The sequence below is a fragment of the Planococcus citri genome, chromosome 3 (genome assembly GCF_950023065.1).
Source record: "Planococcus citri chromosome 3, ihPlaCitr1.1, whole genome shotgun sequence".
Classification (NCBI taxonomy): domain Eukaryota; kingdom Metazoa; phylum Arthropoda; class Insecta; order Hemiptera; family Pseudococcidae; genus Planococcus; species Planococcus citri.
Window position 1 is genome coordinate 41,457,220 of NC_088679.1, and position 15,573 is coordinate 41,472,792.

The 15,573-nt window shown below is 34.4% G+C and overlaps 3 protein-coding genes across 6 annotated transcripts in view; 1 reads left to right on the forward strand and 2 right to left on the reverse strand.

The window, feature by feature from the left end:
- Positions 1-2,579, reverse strand: part of LOC135841409 (ATP-binding cassette sub-family G member 8) — a 38,529-nt gene extending 35,950 nt beyond the window's left edge. For both annotated transcript variants that reach the window (XM_065358351.1, XM_065358350.1), the window contains exon 1: positions 2,238-2,579. The gene's annotated coding sequence lies outside the window, so the exon portion shown is untranslated. The remainder of the gene's footprint in view (positions 1-2,237) is intronic.
- Positions 2,580-3,050: 471 nt separating this feature from the next.
- On the forward strand, positions 3,051-6,435 carry LOC135841411 (ATP-binding cassette sub-family G member 5). Its single transcript, XM_065358352.1, has 10 exons — positions 3,051-3,275; positions 3,817-4,140; positions 4,223-4,367; positions 4,472-4,744; positions 4,826-5,063; positions 5,138-5,255; positions 5,324-5,417; positions 5,499-5,637; positions 5,721-5,903; positions 5,975-6,435. The coding sequence occupies exons 1-10, from the start codon at positions 3,213-3,215 to the stop codon at positions 6,342-6,344; spliced, it is 1,947 nt and encodes a 648-aa protein (XP_065214424.1). The 5' UTR covers positions 3,051-3,212; the 3' UTR covers positions 6,345-6,435.
- Positions 6,436-6,481: 46 nt separating this feature from the next.
- On the reverse strand, positions 6,482-15,383 carry rictor (rapamycin-insensitive companion of Tor). 3 transcript variants are annotated; one of them, XM_065358349.1, is made up of 34 exons: positions 15,240-15,383; positions 14,918-15,142; positions 14,796-14,843; positions 14,548-14,716; positions 14,343-14,474; positions 14,059-14,267; positions 13,766-13,976; positions 13,536-13,695; positions 13,186-13,364; positions 12,978-13,108; positions 12,527-12,904; positions 12,106-12,443; positions 11,930-12,031; positions 11,673-11,861; positions 11,375-11,583; positions 11,209-11,298; positions 10,928-11,138; positions 10,687-10,856; positions 10,405-10,612; positions 10,086-10,329; positions 9,879-10,018; positions 9,748-9,805; positions 9,518-9,668; positions 9,336-9,443; positions 9,144-9,253; positions 8,873-9,074; positions 8,702-8,805; positions 8,498-8,629; positions 8,199-8,417; positions 7,993-8,124; positions 7,781-7,922; positions 7,566-7,704; positions 6,893-7,487; positions 6,649-6,804 (listed from the first exon to the last, which is right to left on the reverse strand). In XM_065358349.1, the coding sequence occupies exons 2-34, from the start codon at positions 14,976-14,978 to the stop codon at positions 6,785-6,787; spliced, it is 5,691 nt and encodes a 1,896-aa protein (XP_065214421.1). In that variant the 5' UTR covers positions 14,979-15,142; positions 15,240-15,383; the 3' UTR covers positions 6,649-6,784. The 3 variants fall into 3 exon arrangements, with proteins under 3 accessions (XP_065214419.1, XP_065214420.1, XP_065214421.1); XM_065358347.1 differs by having other exon boundaries at positions 6,482-7,487; XM_065358348.1 differs by lacking the exon at positions 15,240-15,383 and having other exon boundaries at positions 6,482-7,487; positions 14,918-15,230.
- Positions 15,384-15,573: the final 190 nt, after the last annotated feature.

Sequence of the window (15,573 nt, forward strand, 5' to 3'; positions counted from 1 at the left end):
GTTACCCGCACTACCTACCGAACCTATACAAAGCACAGTTCCTATCAGAGTTAGATTAAAGCGTGCTTTTTTAAGCAGACGCCTAAAGAAAGATCTCTACAGTCTACACGCATTTCTAATTTTTTGTAAGGCTTCAAAATTTACGATAAGATCTAGCAGTATTTCACATTTCACATCTCGATTAAATAAGAGCAAACTAGGTACCTCATGATTATTGTTAGAGGGTATATATGTATTTCTAATAGAAGAAGCGAGAACCAAGAACCATACAGGTACCTTACCTATTTAAGATTCATCGTCATTTTTATCGGCGAAGTTATAAAGAAACAGAGGAATGAAATAGTAATATCGAAAGATATTTTCTCTATTTAACCAGAACTTGACCGTTACATTGACCAAGAACCAGTAGATGAAATTGGAACGATGGCTTAGCACCTAAAGATATAGGCAAGCCATAAATTAACATACACTAAAAATATACATGATCCCAATATTTTCAAATAGGTATGTGATCCGTTTCAAACGAGATTTTTTTGTATCATCGTCAGCATCATCGCGAAATTTTTAAAAGCATGATACAAATAGGTAAGGTGCCTACGTAGATCTGAGCTTCATAAACAATTGCCAACTTAAATTTGACAACATCTATACATAAGATTCGTCTATGGCCAGAAGGAAATCTAAAATATGATTCTCGAGTCAAGTTTTTTGCACACTTCAGGGCTTAGGTGATGGTGAATACAGCAGAGAGGACACTGGATGTGTAACGTAGTTTATGTCGTAATATCGGAACAGAACCGGTTCTACGGAATGTATGTAAACAGGATTGGTATTTGGCATACCAAGCCGATGAAATGGACGATAATATTTTCTGGCAATTCATATACCGTGTTAATTACACTGGGGCAATATTTGACTCTGTATGATGTTCCAACATTTACAGCTCGTAAAGCATAAAAAATGGAGAAAAAATTACTTTAGGAAGACGAAGTATACGTAGGTACTGTGGGTTCTTATAGCAGTATGCTTGAAACGCGAAAAAACAAAAAGATTACTCAACGCTGAAAATGAAAAATTGATGAGATGGACCGCTGATAGCATTAATTCTAAATATTCGTTGAACAAAGTATGTACAATTTGAAAAGTTGAAAAAAAATATACTACATGTATAAGTACCTACCAAAAATCTTTGTTTCTACAAAAAGAAGGAAGAATGGGAATTCATTTGAGAGAGAGGGAGAGAGAGGAGAGAGAGAAATTCGATTTATTTTAGAGAAGAGTAGGTACACCAAATGAGGAGTTACCTATGTACTTGCAGGTTAGGTAATAGGTATCTATTTATTTTGTTGTGAAAATATAAATTACATCCAATTCCAAAGAGAATAATCGTTTTATTGAACTATTGTACAATGAACGAAGATTATTTTTATCATCTCACTGTCATAGTCACTTCAAGCAAGTATTCTACCGGGTGTCCAAAAATAAGGGTTTCTGATGTTATCAAAAAGAGGAAATTTCCTGCTTGAAAATTCGAAAATTGAATGATCATTTTGAAAAATGGGCGTTTGAGTGATTGTTTCAATGAAACCCGAGAGAATCTTTCATTCCGCATTAAAACAATAATTCAAACACATTTTTTTCGATTGTTTTTCAATTTTTCAATTTTGACTTGGGGAAATATTTTCCCCTTTTTGGCTTATCAAAACGTATCAAACCCTCTTATTCTTGGACACCCGGTAATAATGTATGTACCTAATACCTATTCGGCAATTTCATTTCAATAGGTGAATTAAGCGCACAGGTAGTTTTTGATGATTATTTTCTTTTATGCACCTTGTTAAATTGATAATACATAATGGAACGTTAAAGAAAGAGTTCAAAACGCCATCTCTTAGCTCAAAGTGACACCCATGATAACTTATATCATTCACTATTCAGCAGTGAGCAGTGATACTTGATAGTTGATACTGATAAAAGCACTTCACAGAATTGATCATTTATCATTCTCATTATTGAGATACGTATAGGTACTATGCTTCATCCATGTTTTCATCATTCATGAAGTGTCACCCATCGGATAACACAGTTATTATCACTAGTTGGTACAAATATTGATAATTTTCAAAACAGAAGCACGAATTATTAGCCATCAGAGTTGAAAATAAAATCCATTTGAAAAAACAACACCCATAGAATTAATTAAACTACACGAAGGAAAACAAAAAACTTGAACATACCATTATTATAACACCGGTACATTTCCCAACATGTCTTCGTTCCGTTCGTTCCAATCACATTAAGGTAATTAAATACTACATATAAATAAGTTCACAAACTAAACATTTTCAAACACAACACCAAGTAAGTATTCAAGAGAAACAAATTCACTACGCAATTGATGGTTTTAAACTTGGAAAATTTACACTTAAAACAGTAACTTTTTGTACTTGTAAATGCATAACCACGAAAAAACACACTTCCAACCAGTTTGTGGATCGAATGAGCAACTCGTTTCCCGCTTCTCCAGCAGACGTAGATCACTCTTGCGAACAATAACACCGCTGATGACAGTGAACTGGTACCGTAGTGCCAACTTATCCATTCGAAATACACTGACATAAAACTTCGCAGCTTACAATTTGCAAAAATAACTACACTACGTAATAATGCATTAAAATTGAACCAATTTTTGCTTTATTTTCAAATGAAAATTGATAACATTATTTGTTCTCACAATATAATATGTATTTTTTACAACACCAGGTTTCAAGAATTTGTTATGACTTGAATTAGGTACTCACAGAAATGGACATTTTTCTGGGATAACAGCAAAACAGGCGATGGGTGCAAAAATATGCTTACGTCGTGATTTTTCTAGAATGATAGACATTTTTTATGAAAATTGTATATCAATAAAAAGCTTTGAAGAATGAATAATTTATGTTTTATTCATCGAATAAATTCTAGTACAATTGCTACAGATTGGCATTACTGACAGGATGAGCATAAGTTGTCGCTGGAAGGAGATGTTCTACCTGCATACCTTTCACTACAACCGTTGTATAGGTGTATCAATGATCAGTACGAAATCATGAACGAGTAGAACGCGTCATAAACGTAGTGTTTTTTTAACAAAAATATCAGTAAATACGTGCGAATTAAATACTCATTAATGACGTTTTTAAAGTAGTGTACGTCCATTGTGAATCCTAATGAGGAAAATGGTTGGGCCGGATTATTCGCTGGAACTGTGTAATATTTTCCATTCAGGGCAGGTAATATTGAACAATGTTATCTAGGTGTTTGTTGTGAATGGATATTAATTTTATATTTTGATAATACATTCGTAATTTTACTCATTATGAGCATACTCGTAGTAGGTAGGTATAATGGTGAATGTATCGTAGGTAAGTAGGTAAGGTACTATTGATATTCCTATAGGTAAATGTTTGATGGATGTTTGATCTGATTCTGAAGGCTTGAAAGGTTTTTTTTTTTTGTTTTATTATCAAACTCTAATTTATTTATGTACCTACCTAGCCGTGTCATGTGAACACATTGTTTTCAACGTATTAACCTACAAGACATACCCAATACCAATCTTGCTACAATTCAATTATTCGATGCAAAAAATCCAAGAAACAAATCTCAAGAATTAATTTTTTATAGTTAGGATCAATAAATAAACGATATAAACGTGAAAATTTTAAACTAAACGCCTTAAAAATAACCAATAGGCAACTATTTTGACTGATATTCACTGAGGTAACATTAAAATACTCGAGAAGTGTCATTAAAAATACTGCATTTTTTCAGGTGGAACCAGCATCGTGTTTTCAAACATTATTTGGCACCATTCAGACCGGACTCATACTTAAAGATGTATCCCTTGAGGTCAAAGCAGGCGAAGTACTGGCCGTCTTAGGTTCCAAAGGAAGTGGCAAACGTGCCTTATTGGAAGTAATATCTCGAAGAAGTCATGGCCCAACTCGTGGTCAAGTTTTGCTCGATGGAAGCCCCATGACCGTAAATTTGTTTCAAAGAACTTGCGGTTATGTTAGCCATCATACCGAGTTGATACCTACCTTGTCTGTTGAACAAACTATTCATTATGCAGGTTCCCTCGTGATTGGACCTCAAGTAATACTTTATGATATGATACGTAAACTTGATTGTGAACTTGCCCAAATATGTACTATTTTTGGTGTTTTTTGCTGCCTAGATGTCATCTTATTTGAGAAAATCCAGAGTCAGGCAAGTTCTTGCTGACTTGGCGCTGAGTCAGGTAGCACGATGGAGTATATCGAAACTGAACACCAGCGAGTATAGAAGAGTTGTGATAGGAACACAACTTATTAAAGATCCCAGTAAGTTCTTTATTTGTGTAATTGCACAGACAAATTTTTGTTTCATTAAAATAAAAAAAAATAATAAAAAAAAACCAGAATTTTAACCAAAATTTTATTTGCAGTGTTACTGCTTCTGGATGAGCCCACCGTTGATTTAGATCCTTTAACAACCTACTTGATTGTATCAATGTTAAGTAATCATGTAAGAAGGCGGAATCGTATAGTTGTGCTGACAATGGAAAAGCCTCGATCAGATGTATTTCCATTTCTGGATCGTGTTACGTATCTTTGCCTAGGCGATGTTGTATACACGGGTCCTACCCGATTAATGTTGGAATACTTCAAAGCGATTGGTTTCCCGTGTCCTCAGCTAGAAAATCCTCTAATGTATTATTGTAAGTCTCATTCTCGTGATATACTTAGGCCTATTTCCAAAAAGTTGGTTGCATATACAGTACTTCATAATTTAATTTCAGTATGCCTATCAACCGTTGATAGAAGGTCGAGAGAAAGATTTATCGAATCCAATACACAAATTGTTGCTTTGGTTGAGAAATTCAAAATGGAAGGAGGACCGTACAGAAAATCTTCAGCTTCAGCCACGAGCCATTTGTTGCTGGGATCACCAGAACATAATTCCTCCATGTCTCACAAAATACCTTACTCTACATTCAATAAACCGGGAACGTTCAAAGTTGGATTTGCCTTATACCAGTAAGTTTCTCATACCGTGCATAAAACTGAAATTTTCAATCGGATTCAATGATTTTTTGGATTTTATTTTTCAGACGTTTGTTTGCTTCAACTTTTTGTTTCAATTATCGATCGGTTTGCCAAATTTTCATGAGATTGTTTACTTTGCCCTTATTTTTTACGTTGGTGTGGTTTTTCTTTAGAAATATGCAGGTAATTATTTGGCAATTTTTTCCATTAATATCTTATTCGTCTATTTTCAATCGATTTGGTATTTTTAGAATTACCAGTGGACTTTTTTTTCTCGCAATGGATTGCTGTTCACGTGCTTAATGGGTACCTACGTGATCTCCATTATTAATACTGCTTACACTTGTAAGAATATTATACGTACCTAGTTCATTTTTAAATGATAAAAATAAAATTCATATTAATAAAATAATCGAATTCTTTCAGTTGCGGTCTATCGAAATTCATATTACGAAGAATCCAGACAAGGAATTTATTCTGGGCCATTATTTTTATTTACTTATTGGTTGTTTTCAATACCATTTTCCATTATTTCGACAGTTTTAGCTTCATACGTTGTTTTCCAGTAAGCGCAGTTATAGGCACCTACACTAACTTTAATAAAAGCCAGCAACCAATTGATACATGTAACTTCGCATTCTTTTTCAGAATAACCAATCTGCGAAGCTTGAATGATTTTTATACATTTACTGCAATATTGTGGGGATGTTATTTACTAGCCGAGCAACAGACTATGGCTCTCATGATGGTAATTAAAAGCGCATTTATAACGATCATCACTAGTCTGTATCTCTCCATAATGATGTTAATTCTTGGAACCGGAGCATTAAGGTAAAAGTTCAACTTGGAAAATATTTTTTCATCGTCAGAGTAAATTTTACAAAGAAATAATTTTACTTTAGATCATTCTCAAGCATATCCGAATGGTTGATTTACTTCAGCTACGTATGTCAGACACGCTACGCTAGCGCATTTCTGAATAGACAAATGTTTGGCGAAGGAAGACTCTACAATTTGCCTCAAGAGAATGGTTTAAGCTGTTCGATAACAGGATTTAGTTCTGAACAATTCGTCTGCCGATACTTGGACGGTGGAGTTTATTTGGCGGAACGCTATAATCAAGGATCGACCGATTACAGTATATCTGAAATTTTAGATTCGAATTTCAATTTAATCGTCACTTTCGTATTTCCTGTTTCGGCTGCTGTTATGAATTGTCTGCTTTACTTGATTCCGTTGCCTGCTTTTATTAAAGCCAAATTTAGAGATTAAGTTTTTGTGTAAATTTTTACGCGTAAGTATTTTTTTTACGTTGAGTGATTTTAGAACTTTGTTTACGAAATAAATTTTTTAAAATAATCTATTCGACTCGTCATCTCTACAGAAAAAAAAAAAGAAAACACGGTGAATAAAATATTTAAAAAATATATTATATCGACAACTACATGAAATACAAATAAAATAAATAAAAAACAGAAAAAAGACACGTTAAATATTTGGATTATTTTTAAAAAATAAACTCGGATCGGGAGATTCGAATGTTGCTAGTTTACGATGTCTCTGCACAGCTCCGGTTACATTTGTCAAAATTTCATTTTGATTGTTTCGTTTTTCTGCCACATCATCGCCATCGTATTTATATGGACCCGCCGATTGATTTTTGATTACGATTGTCGACTCTAAATTCAACACTTCGAACGGTTTATTCAACGCTAACACCATTGAGGACGACCTATCAGCGATCGAAAGTAAGGAACATTTAGAGCAATTATTGCTTCCACATAAATTATCTGGAGTGGTACGACTAAAAACCAACGAACCTTTCATCGAAGATGTATCAAACGGTGTTTTCAAAGTTTCGTTTTTATTTGCTGTGACGCACGGTTTTAGCGAAATTTCCGATATGTAAGAACAGTTTGTTGAAAAACTGCGACTTCTCGTCGTCGGCACGCCGACTGATTCGTTCGAACATAAATTTGGAAACGCGGATCCAAATCCGGTAACGATATAGCTCGTTGCAGGATACGAATACGCTCGCCGACAATCGTGATGGGATTTAGGACCGTCGTCGAGTTTTGGTATTCTATCGATAGTTTTATAATCGCACAGTTTACCTTCAGTATCGTCGACCTCGCTACCATCCCTCATCGAACCACGCTCGCTTTTTGTCGCTTCAGATAGCGCGTCGGTTTCAACAATTACTTCTAAATTATGATTAGTGGTCGTTTTACGTTCATCAGAGGAATTTTCCGTCGAATTCATTTCTTTTGGATTAAGATTTTGAGTTATTATCGACTTCGAATCAACCTGCGAAGAACATTCGTTACTCGTTGGATCTGCTGACATGGTTTTCGGATCCGTGCTCTCTGGCGACGACGTTGGTCTATTCAATACATTCAACGGTTCTTCGTACAACTAAAAAAATAAAAAAATCAGTTTAGTATCCATCTTCATCAATAAGATGCGCATTTTTCAAAACTGAATAACACTAACTTCAAAAAATGGAGCTTCTAAAAATAAATCTTGGATAAGCTGCCGTGCATGTATTCTATAATTAATGCTTCCCAACAGTGAGCATACGTCGGAGAATAAACAAATATCTTGGAAAAGATCACCACATATTTGTTTAAGGCTGAAATGTAAACGATAAAAATAGTTTAGTCGACGTCATTTTAATAATCTAAACTGATTCCATCACGAATACTTACTGCAATAAACATTGTTTACAAGTTTTATGTAATATTGGATTGCCAAGTTGTTCGATCAATTTCAATACTTCTTTTCGTAGTATAGATCGACTTTTCAATGAATTTTCGTTATTAGTTAATAATGAATTCGCCTGTGATTCACCTGAATTAAAAAACACATATTACGTTACAATTTCATTACTGAAGCTCGATTAAAATGATTTTCCACTCACTGGTATCCAAAGTACTGCTACTAGCTCCTCCAGGAGTATTATCAACTATTCCCACTGGTTTTTGTTGCCACGTTAATAAAATCGGGCTCTCAGTTTCTGGTCCCACGCCGCCACCATAACTACTTTCAGTTTCTGTAATATAAATAAATTCGTTACAATTAATTTCAGCAGAATGAATCACAATTTTCACTTTAATTTAGACGTACCGGTTCTAATACGGTGCAACGAGCTAGTAGACGTTTTACGACTACGAGCAGTAGTTCTTCCATCCACAGCAGCATCACTTTTTGAAGAACACAGCAAACAAGCTGATCTCTCATGTCTTCGTTTACGTTGAAGAGTCGTTAAAGTTCGATTGATTTCTTCATTTTTCACCATTTCTGAATCGGATTCCGCAGATACATCTATTTCATCGGAAGATTTCACTGCGGGAAAAATTCATACATCAATATTCGTCTATTGCCAGTTGACACTCGAAATATCATTTGCGATAATAACTACTCACGTAATACTTGGGACGATTTTTTAGTGGAAACGGAATTCTTCGAAGCACATGGTAACAAATAGCTAGTTTTTATAGGAAGACATATTCCTTGATAACAAGGACCACTCGGTTCTGATTTTTCTTCATCTATTTCTGAAAATGTAAAAAAACTCGCATGAAATTTACACAAGAAAATTTGTTTTACACTCAAGGAAAATTCTTTACCCGTAGAATGCGAAAATTGGCTACTTTCAGCTACTGATGATACGTTAGCATTTTCATTTTCGTCAATATGAAAAGGAGCGCTTTTCACTTCGAACTCGTGAGTTCTACAAAACCATTATAAATTATTAGAAATGAGTATTCCTCAACTGTTTAAAAATTCTGAATTCTTACAAAGGTTCGTGAATATATCGCGGAAACTTCGGTCTGACCAAAGGAGACATTTGTCTGCGATCATGTGCTGATAAATATTCCATGGTAGCGGTGGCGGAAAAACTTGAAGATGTGCCTAGGTGATGACGGTTTTGTAACATTCGCAATGTTTTATAACCAAGAGCACTCTGGGCGCTCAATCTACACCCAAAGCTAATACTGGCTGTAAATTAAAAATTGTGAGTTTACTTTCTCAATTGAGTCAATGGAAAATATCGGAAAAAAGACTCACAATGACGTTTAGTTGATAAGAAAGTTCTGGACTCTTTTGGATTATTATTTGTCAATACGGTGGTGAGCGAACTAGTACTGGGTATAGGACTCAATGTAGATATTCTCTCGCTAGAAAAAATGATTTTTGCAACAATGAGTAATTTAGATACGAATGATCATTTTTTATACTAGAGTTTGAAACGAAATTTACTTGTAATTTGATGGTTTTCCATAAACAGAATCACATGAGCTAATACCACTAGTGCTGCTATCTGTACCACAACTGTCTGATCGATAAGCAATATGATCCACGTTTGACCTAAACAAATGAATACGTTAAATTAAAATTTGATGGAGTCATATTCCAAATATCGTTTCGAGTGCAGTACATACTTATTGAGATTAGACGGAGGTGAACCGGATGACGACCATTCATCTGATGCATCAGCTTTGCTTTCACTGTAACTTCGATTATGTTGAATTTGACCAGAAAAACCACCTCTTTGAGGTAATGTAGCAGATTTTTTCTCAAAAGAAAATTTATCTAAAAAGATACCAAAATTAGATTAATTAAATTACAAAAAAAAAAGCAACAAAAACCAAAACAAACTCCGTATATTTACTTGGTATTTTGAAAGTTGAGCCATCTTCATCTTGATCCAAAAACGTTTTCAGATCATTCTGCAAATTAAATCATAAGTAGATCAAACCAAATAAAAACAAAAGAAAAATTCAGTAAAAATTTTTCATTTACCAGAGGCGATTCAAAGTCCACCGGTGATGAAATAGTCTCAGAATCATCATCATCGGAGAATTTTTCAAACGATGTAAACGAAAATGGAACTTCATTAGATACGCACACTTCATGCCGAGTACGTTTCAAACATCTCCACGCTGCAATTGAAGGAAAATAGTGAATATTTTGTGTATGCGACGCTGTTATAGAAAATAATCTACGTACTAGTTTTGCTGATAGCCGCGACTCCTTCTTTGGTTGATGCTATTAGTGATAAAATATAGAACGCAGTAACTTTCACACTGTAGACAGCACATTTTTCGGCGATTCCGACGATTACTTTGATGATACCACGATCGGATAAATATTTCGCTCCAAATGAACTGGTGGAAAAATGTCCGATTGCCCATAAAGCCGATTTCAATTCCAATATAGCTTCATCCGTATCACAATCGCACATTAAAATGACCTATAAACGATGTTACCATGGAATACATATATTTAAAGTAGCTCTACATCTACTTCTATCACCATCGAAACAAACCTGTATCATTTTGGGAATAATTTCTTGTTTAATCAACAAATTAAATCCTTGCGAATGTTGCACCAATTGTCCATACAGATGCGGTGGTACAAACACATCCTTTAAAACAGCCTTTGAATCAGTAATACGTTGCCGGTAACGACCATCGTCACCACGCTGATATTGAGACATCGCATCGTGTAGTTCTCCTTCCACAATTTGGGTGTATCTAAATCAGAATACGTAGCCATTCGAGAATTAAAAATGTTTTCATTCTTCTACTTCAGAAAAATGCTAACGTACTTGGCATTAAACGACGTAGCCCATCGTTGCAGTTGCGGTGCGACGAAGTTGGCGGCTTGAAGATATGAAAACCCTTTTTCGGTGGATAAAAAGCGTATTAAAAGTAGTAAACCCTTATCTCCTAAATGTAGTAAAGATGGCCGTAGTGAAATCAATGCCTCCAAATAATCCTGAACAAGAATTTGTTTTCATTATTAATCCTGACTATTTCCACTTCTAGGTAGAAATAAAATTCAAAAACCTTATTATCAGCTGCTTCATTTAAAGCGTTCAGGGCTATTGATGAAATTGCATTATTATCGTCGTGCAACTGATTAGCCAACATTTCGATGGCCCAGTTTCTGAAACTCTCGTGCTTTGACGCGCTCGTTCGTAATAATACGTGCAAATATTTCGTACCATACATTCGAGATGATACAAAATTACACGACAGCACACTGCTGAATAATTTCCTGATAAAAAAAATGCAAATATTAAAAACAATTCGCGTCATTTGCGCATTAAAAAATTATAAAAAATTACTTCGTATCTTCACTAGTCACGTAGCTAAGACTAGAAACGATCAATTTAACGTAACAATCCATATTAATGTTGATTGCAATGTGATGTAAACTACAATAAAAAGACATTTATCATATTAGATATTCAACATAAGGGGGGGGGGGGATTGGATATTCAGACCACAGACCTTTGCAAAATGTTTAGTTTTTTCAAAATCAACAAGCCTGCTTCGCAGTTACTTAATCGTCCGAGTAATAAAAAGTAATCCTGACTTAATGAATTAGTCAATCGTTGAGGACTAAATAAACAATCATGAACGGATTTCGCTTCGATAATCTGCTTCAACTGAGTATCGATATCTTCCAGTAATTCGTTCAATAATTTCGTCCCGTCATTCTGAAACAACCAATTCATTAATTAATATTAAAATTACAATGGGGTAAATAGACACACATAATTGGGCACACTCGAGAGCAAATACGCACATTTCTAGTATCCATCAAGATATCAATTAAATCACAAGCGACTATGGTATAGATATTAGCTGTAGACGAATCGAGTTTCATTGGCATGTGGCTGAATTTTTTGGAAGACGGTTTGTAAAAATATACCAGTTTCTTGATTAACGTTTTGAAATTAGTATCATTCAACTTTTTGGAATTATTCAATCCCAACTGAAAAAAAAAAAAATTATTTGTAAAATTCATACAATATATACTCAGCAAATACCATAAATTTATACCTTCAACAATATTCGTACAGATTCCCACTTCCAACGACTAGGTTCCGGAACTACAAGTACCCCTGTTTCTTTGATCAATTCATCAAATACCTTAGGTGAAATCTGTGCCGAAAAAATATTTTAAATCATACGTGGTTCGAAATATATTCACGCAGTATAAAAATATTAACACCTACTTTACGTAATTTACTCTTGGCTGTTACACTTTCAGAGGTTTCTGAAGGTTGAACATTACTAGATTTCTCTCCATACTGGACTACATGATTCAACAACAAGGATACAGGTTGGCGCGGTTTTTCTAACTGTTTACGTAAGTTTGTTAAAATGCACATAGCCGATAACGCCATTTGTTGTTTATGTTTGCAGGGTGGAAAATCGGTACGATTGATATTTAAAATTGATTCGTTGTCACTTTTCAGATTTTCGAAATACTCTTCGTTACATGAAAGAGACTTTGGTTTTCCACGAAGATTCTTACTATTTGACGTTTGCGTAGCATAGGATGCTTGAATATCTGTAATTCACAATCCATTTTCAGTAAAAAAAAAATTATAAAGTTTACGGCATTTCAATTCGAAGATACATATATGGTTTTACCTTGATTACAAACTTCAGCTGAAGACCTACATCTATCTTTGGTAACAACGGTTTCATTAGGCGACGATTTCGTTGTAATATTATCAGGAACATTCAGATTAGGAGGCAGTCTTACGTCTAGTACCTTAGGATACTCTTCAGTAAAACGTAATTTACCGTTACTATCATAATTATAATGAAAGTCTTTGGAACAATGACTATAACTAGAAGAATACTGTTCGTGTGAAATTGACGATTCTGAATTTTCATTAGAAATCGATTTACAAGGCGGATGTAATGGACATCCGCGGGTAGCGTATGAGATAAGATTAGGCATCGATGGAGGAACCAAGAAACATTCTGAAGGTAAAATTTTGCGACTTAAATGTAAAAATTCACCTGAAAATAAACATTTCAAATTAGTTAATAATCTAACGAGTACTTTCTCACTTAATTTAAGGTTCGTAATTACCTAATAAAATGCTAGCTTGCAAAGAAAGGAATGAATCACTAGAAATAATAACTTCGACCAAAGCATCTGGAAGATCTGATTCCATTAAACACAGAAGAATCAAAGAAGTGTGGACTTCAACTAAATTGACTCTGTTAAAAAAAGAAAAAGCATGTACAAATTAAGATTCATTTTTTTCATATTAATGTACCGGAAATGAAATACTGACCTATTTTTGGATAAACTAGGAAGTATAGATCTTCCTTCATCGACTAAATATCCTTCACTCAAACGAAATGATTCCTGAGCACGTGAATGCTCCACTGAATCCAAAGCGATAACTTCATCATCCGTCCACTCAGGTTGAGGTATATTCATCAACTCGAATAACAATTCGATTACCGCTTTCTACAACATAGACAACAATTTTCAAATTTTTAGCGCGCAAAAACAGAACATACCTATTCAAATTCCATATGACTAATCGCCAATGCGTAATACAACTCAAAGTTGACCAAATGTAATACAACGTAATAGCATATTATGAATACAATAATCCATGTAAGTGAACTTATTTACCCGGATATTATGTTGATTCAAATATAAAATTTTAACAATGGACTTCAAACCACCCACATTATCAGAATCGTTGCATAGCTGAAATAATCCGCTAGACGATCTCAACAATGTTAACAACACAAAATTAGTCCACATCAACCTTCTTTCTTCTTCTCTAAAACTATAATGAAAAAAAAAATTAAATCAAGTTTGATCATTAGGGCAGAACGCTCTGATTCGAAAAAAAATACCTATTTTTATCAGTAACGAATGAATTTGTATAACCAGAAATTAAATATCGTAATTCGATTTTAGCTGGTTCTCTGGTCGACGGTTTATTCAAAAGGAATAAAAGTGCACCACATATTGCTTCGGTCATATGACTAGACGGAATAGTATTAGCATTACGCAACAAAGCCCTAACACCATCACATTCTATAAACACTGAGCTATTTAGAACACCTGTAAATGTGAAATGAATTATTAGAAATCGCAACAATGTAACTAATTGATGGCGTTCTCGTTTCATAAAATCAATACGTACATATTTCACAAAGCACTGCTAAACACGCTTTTAGCAACCTATCCGTTTCTTCTATTGGTCTAAGAGCGACTGAAACCAACGGCCGGACAAGTGTTGCGTTGAAATGTTGCGGTGCCAAGAATAATATGTGCCTCATCATTTTCAAAGATTGTATTCTTTCGCTCATTAGCACTCGTTCATTATCTGTTTTCAATAACAAATCCAAGCTCCTGGAAAAAGGTCACGAAATTGCAAATTTTATCAAATTACAACATATTCTACGAATCTTTAATTCGTCGAATTACCTTGAAATAAGATACGGAAATTGTAATCTATTTAACGATAATACATCTTCTTCGGTTCTAATTACGTATCGCAATGCTCTTAAACCAGCAGCTCGTACTTGAACGCTATCTTGAATTAAAGCTATTCTTAAACTGAAAACACAACTCAATAGTTACTCTGGTTTCGTTTGGATTCAATTCAATTTGTCATATTAATGATACTCACCAACATAGGATTTCATCAGTGCTAAAGCCGAAGGTATCAGGTGATTTCCATTTGGAATTTTTGCTTAGTAAATGTACGAAGGAGTTTAAATAGTTCAATTTTTTTACACTCGATACACCGTATTTCTGGCATACGTTACTTAGAATTTCTCGCATTAAACATTTAGGATCTAAAACATAACGGAAGTAAGAGGGAGAAATTAGTGAATATTCAAATGACGCAAGGACTCCGTTGTTGGTATAATTTACCTAAAGTAAAGTCTAATTTCACAGCTTCATCTTTGTTTTCAGTACGACCTGGGCAAATAAAATATTTACAAAATTAGTTGAAAGTATCTTCAATAGTACGAAAACAGTAACGAAACATTCACCTCTCAAAGCTTTCGCAGCTCTCAGCGTCCGGCTTCTCAGCATCCAGCTTGCTACAGCCATTCTTCGAGGAATATATTAAATTAAATAGACCGCGATAGGAAATTACTTCTTCATTGATTTCGCCGATGCCGACTATCATCTAGTTGCTCATTCAGATGGATGATGAGATAAACATTCATTGAGAAGTAATTAAACAAACATCCGCGTGAACTCTTTTTGGCATTCTATGACAGTGTTTTATGAAAGTTATTATCTTACATATTTTACAAATACACACCCCGATTCCGAATATACTAGATTTAAATAATTTTTAATACATACATGTTTTTCTACTTCGAACATACTCTTGAACTCTACCACATTTCCTGTGTATCCATGATGCAAAACAAGAATTGCAGGCGGAACAAAATACTTTGAACGACGATTCGAATGCTTGCGTAATATTTTCGTTTCACGGGACGTCATGGTGAAAGCAGTGTTGGCAAAACGAAATTATTTCGTTTCGTAAAACGTTAAAAAAACGCAAAACGAAACGAAAACGAAATGAAAACGAAACGAAATACAGACCAAGAAAATAACGTTATGACTTATGACGAAAACGAAACGTTTCAAAAATTTTCGTTTTGAAAACGGAATTTCGAGAAGCAAAACGTTT

Bases quoted from the DNA above. Each gene is read 5' to 3' on its own strand.
- LOC135841411 (XM_065358352.1), top strand. From the start codon at position 3,213: ATGAGGAAAATGGTTGGGCCGGATTATTCGCTGGAACTGTGTAATATT. The intron at 5,418-5,498 runs GTAAGAATATTA...GAATTCTTTCAG, and splicing joins TATTAATACTGCTTACACTT to TTGCGGTCTATCGAAATTCA. The intron at 5,904-5,974 runs GTAAAAGTTCAA...ATTTTACTTTAG, and splicing joins CTTGGAACCGGAGCATTAAG to ATCATTCTCAAGCATATCCG.
- rictor (XM_065358347.1), bottom strand. From the start codon at position 14,978: ATGGCTGTAGCAAGCTGGATGCTGAGAAGCCGGACGCTGAGAGCTGCG. The intron at 12,032-12,105 runs GTAGGTGTTAAT...TTTTCGGCACAG, and splicing joins CCAAGAGTAAATTACGTAAA to ATTTCACCTAAGGTATTTGA. The intron at 11,862-11,929 runs GTATAAATTTAT...TTTTTTTTTCAG, and splicing joins CTGTACGAATATTGTTGAAG to TTGGGATTGAATAATTCCAA.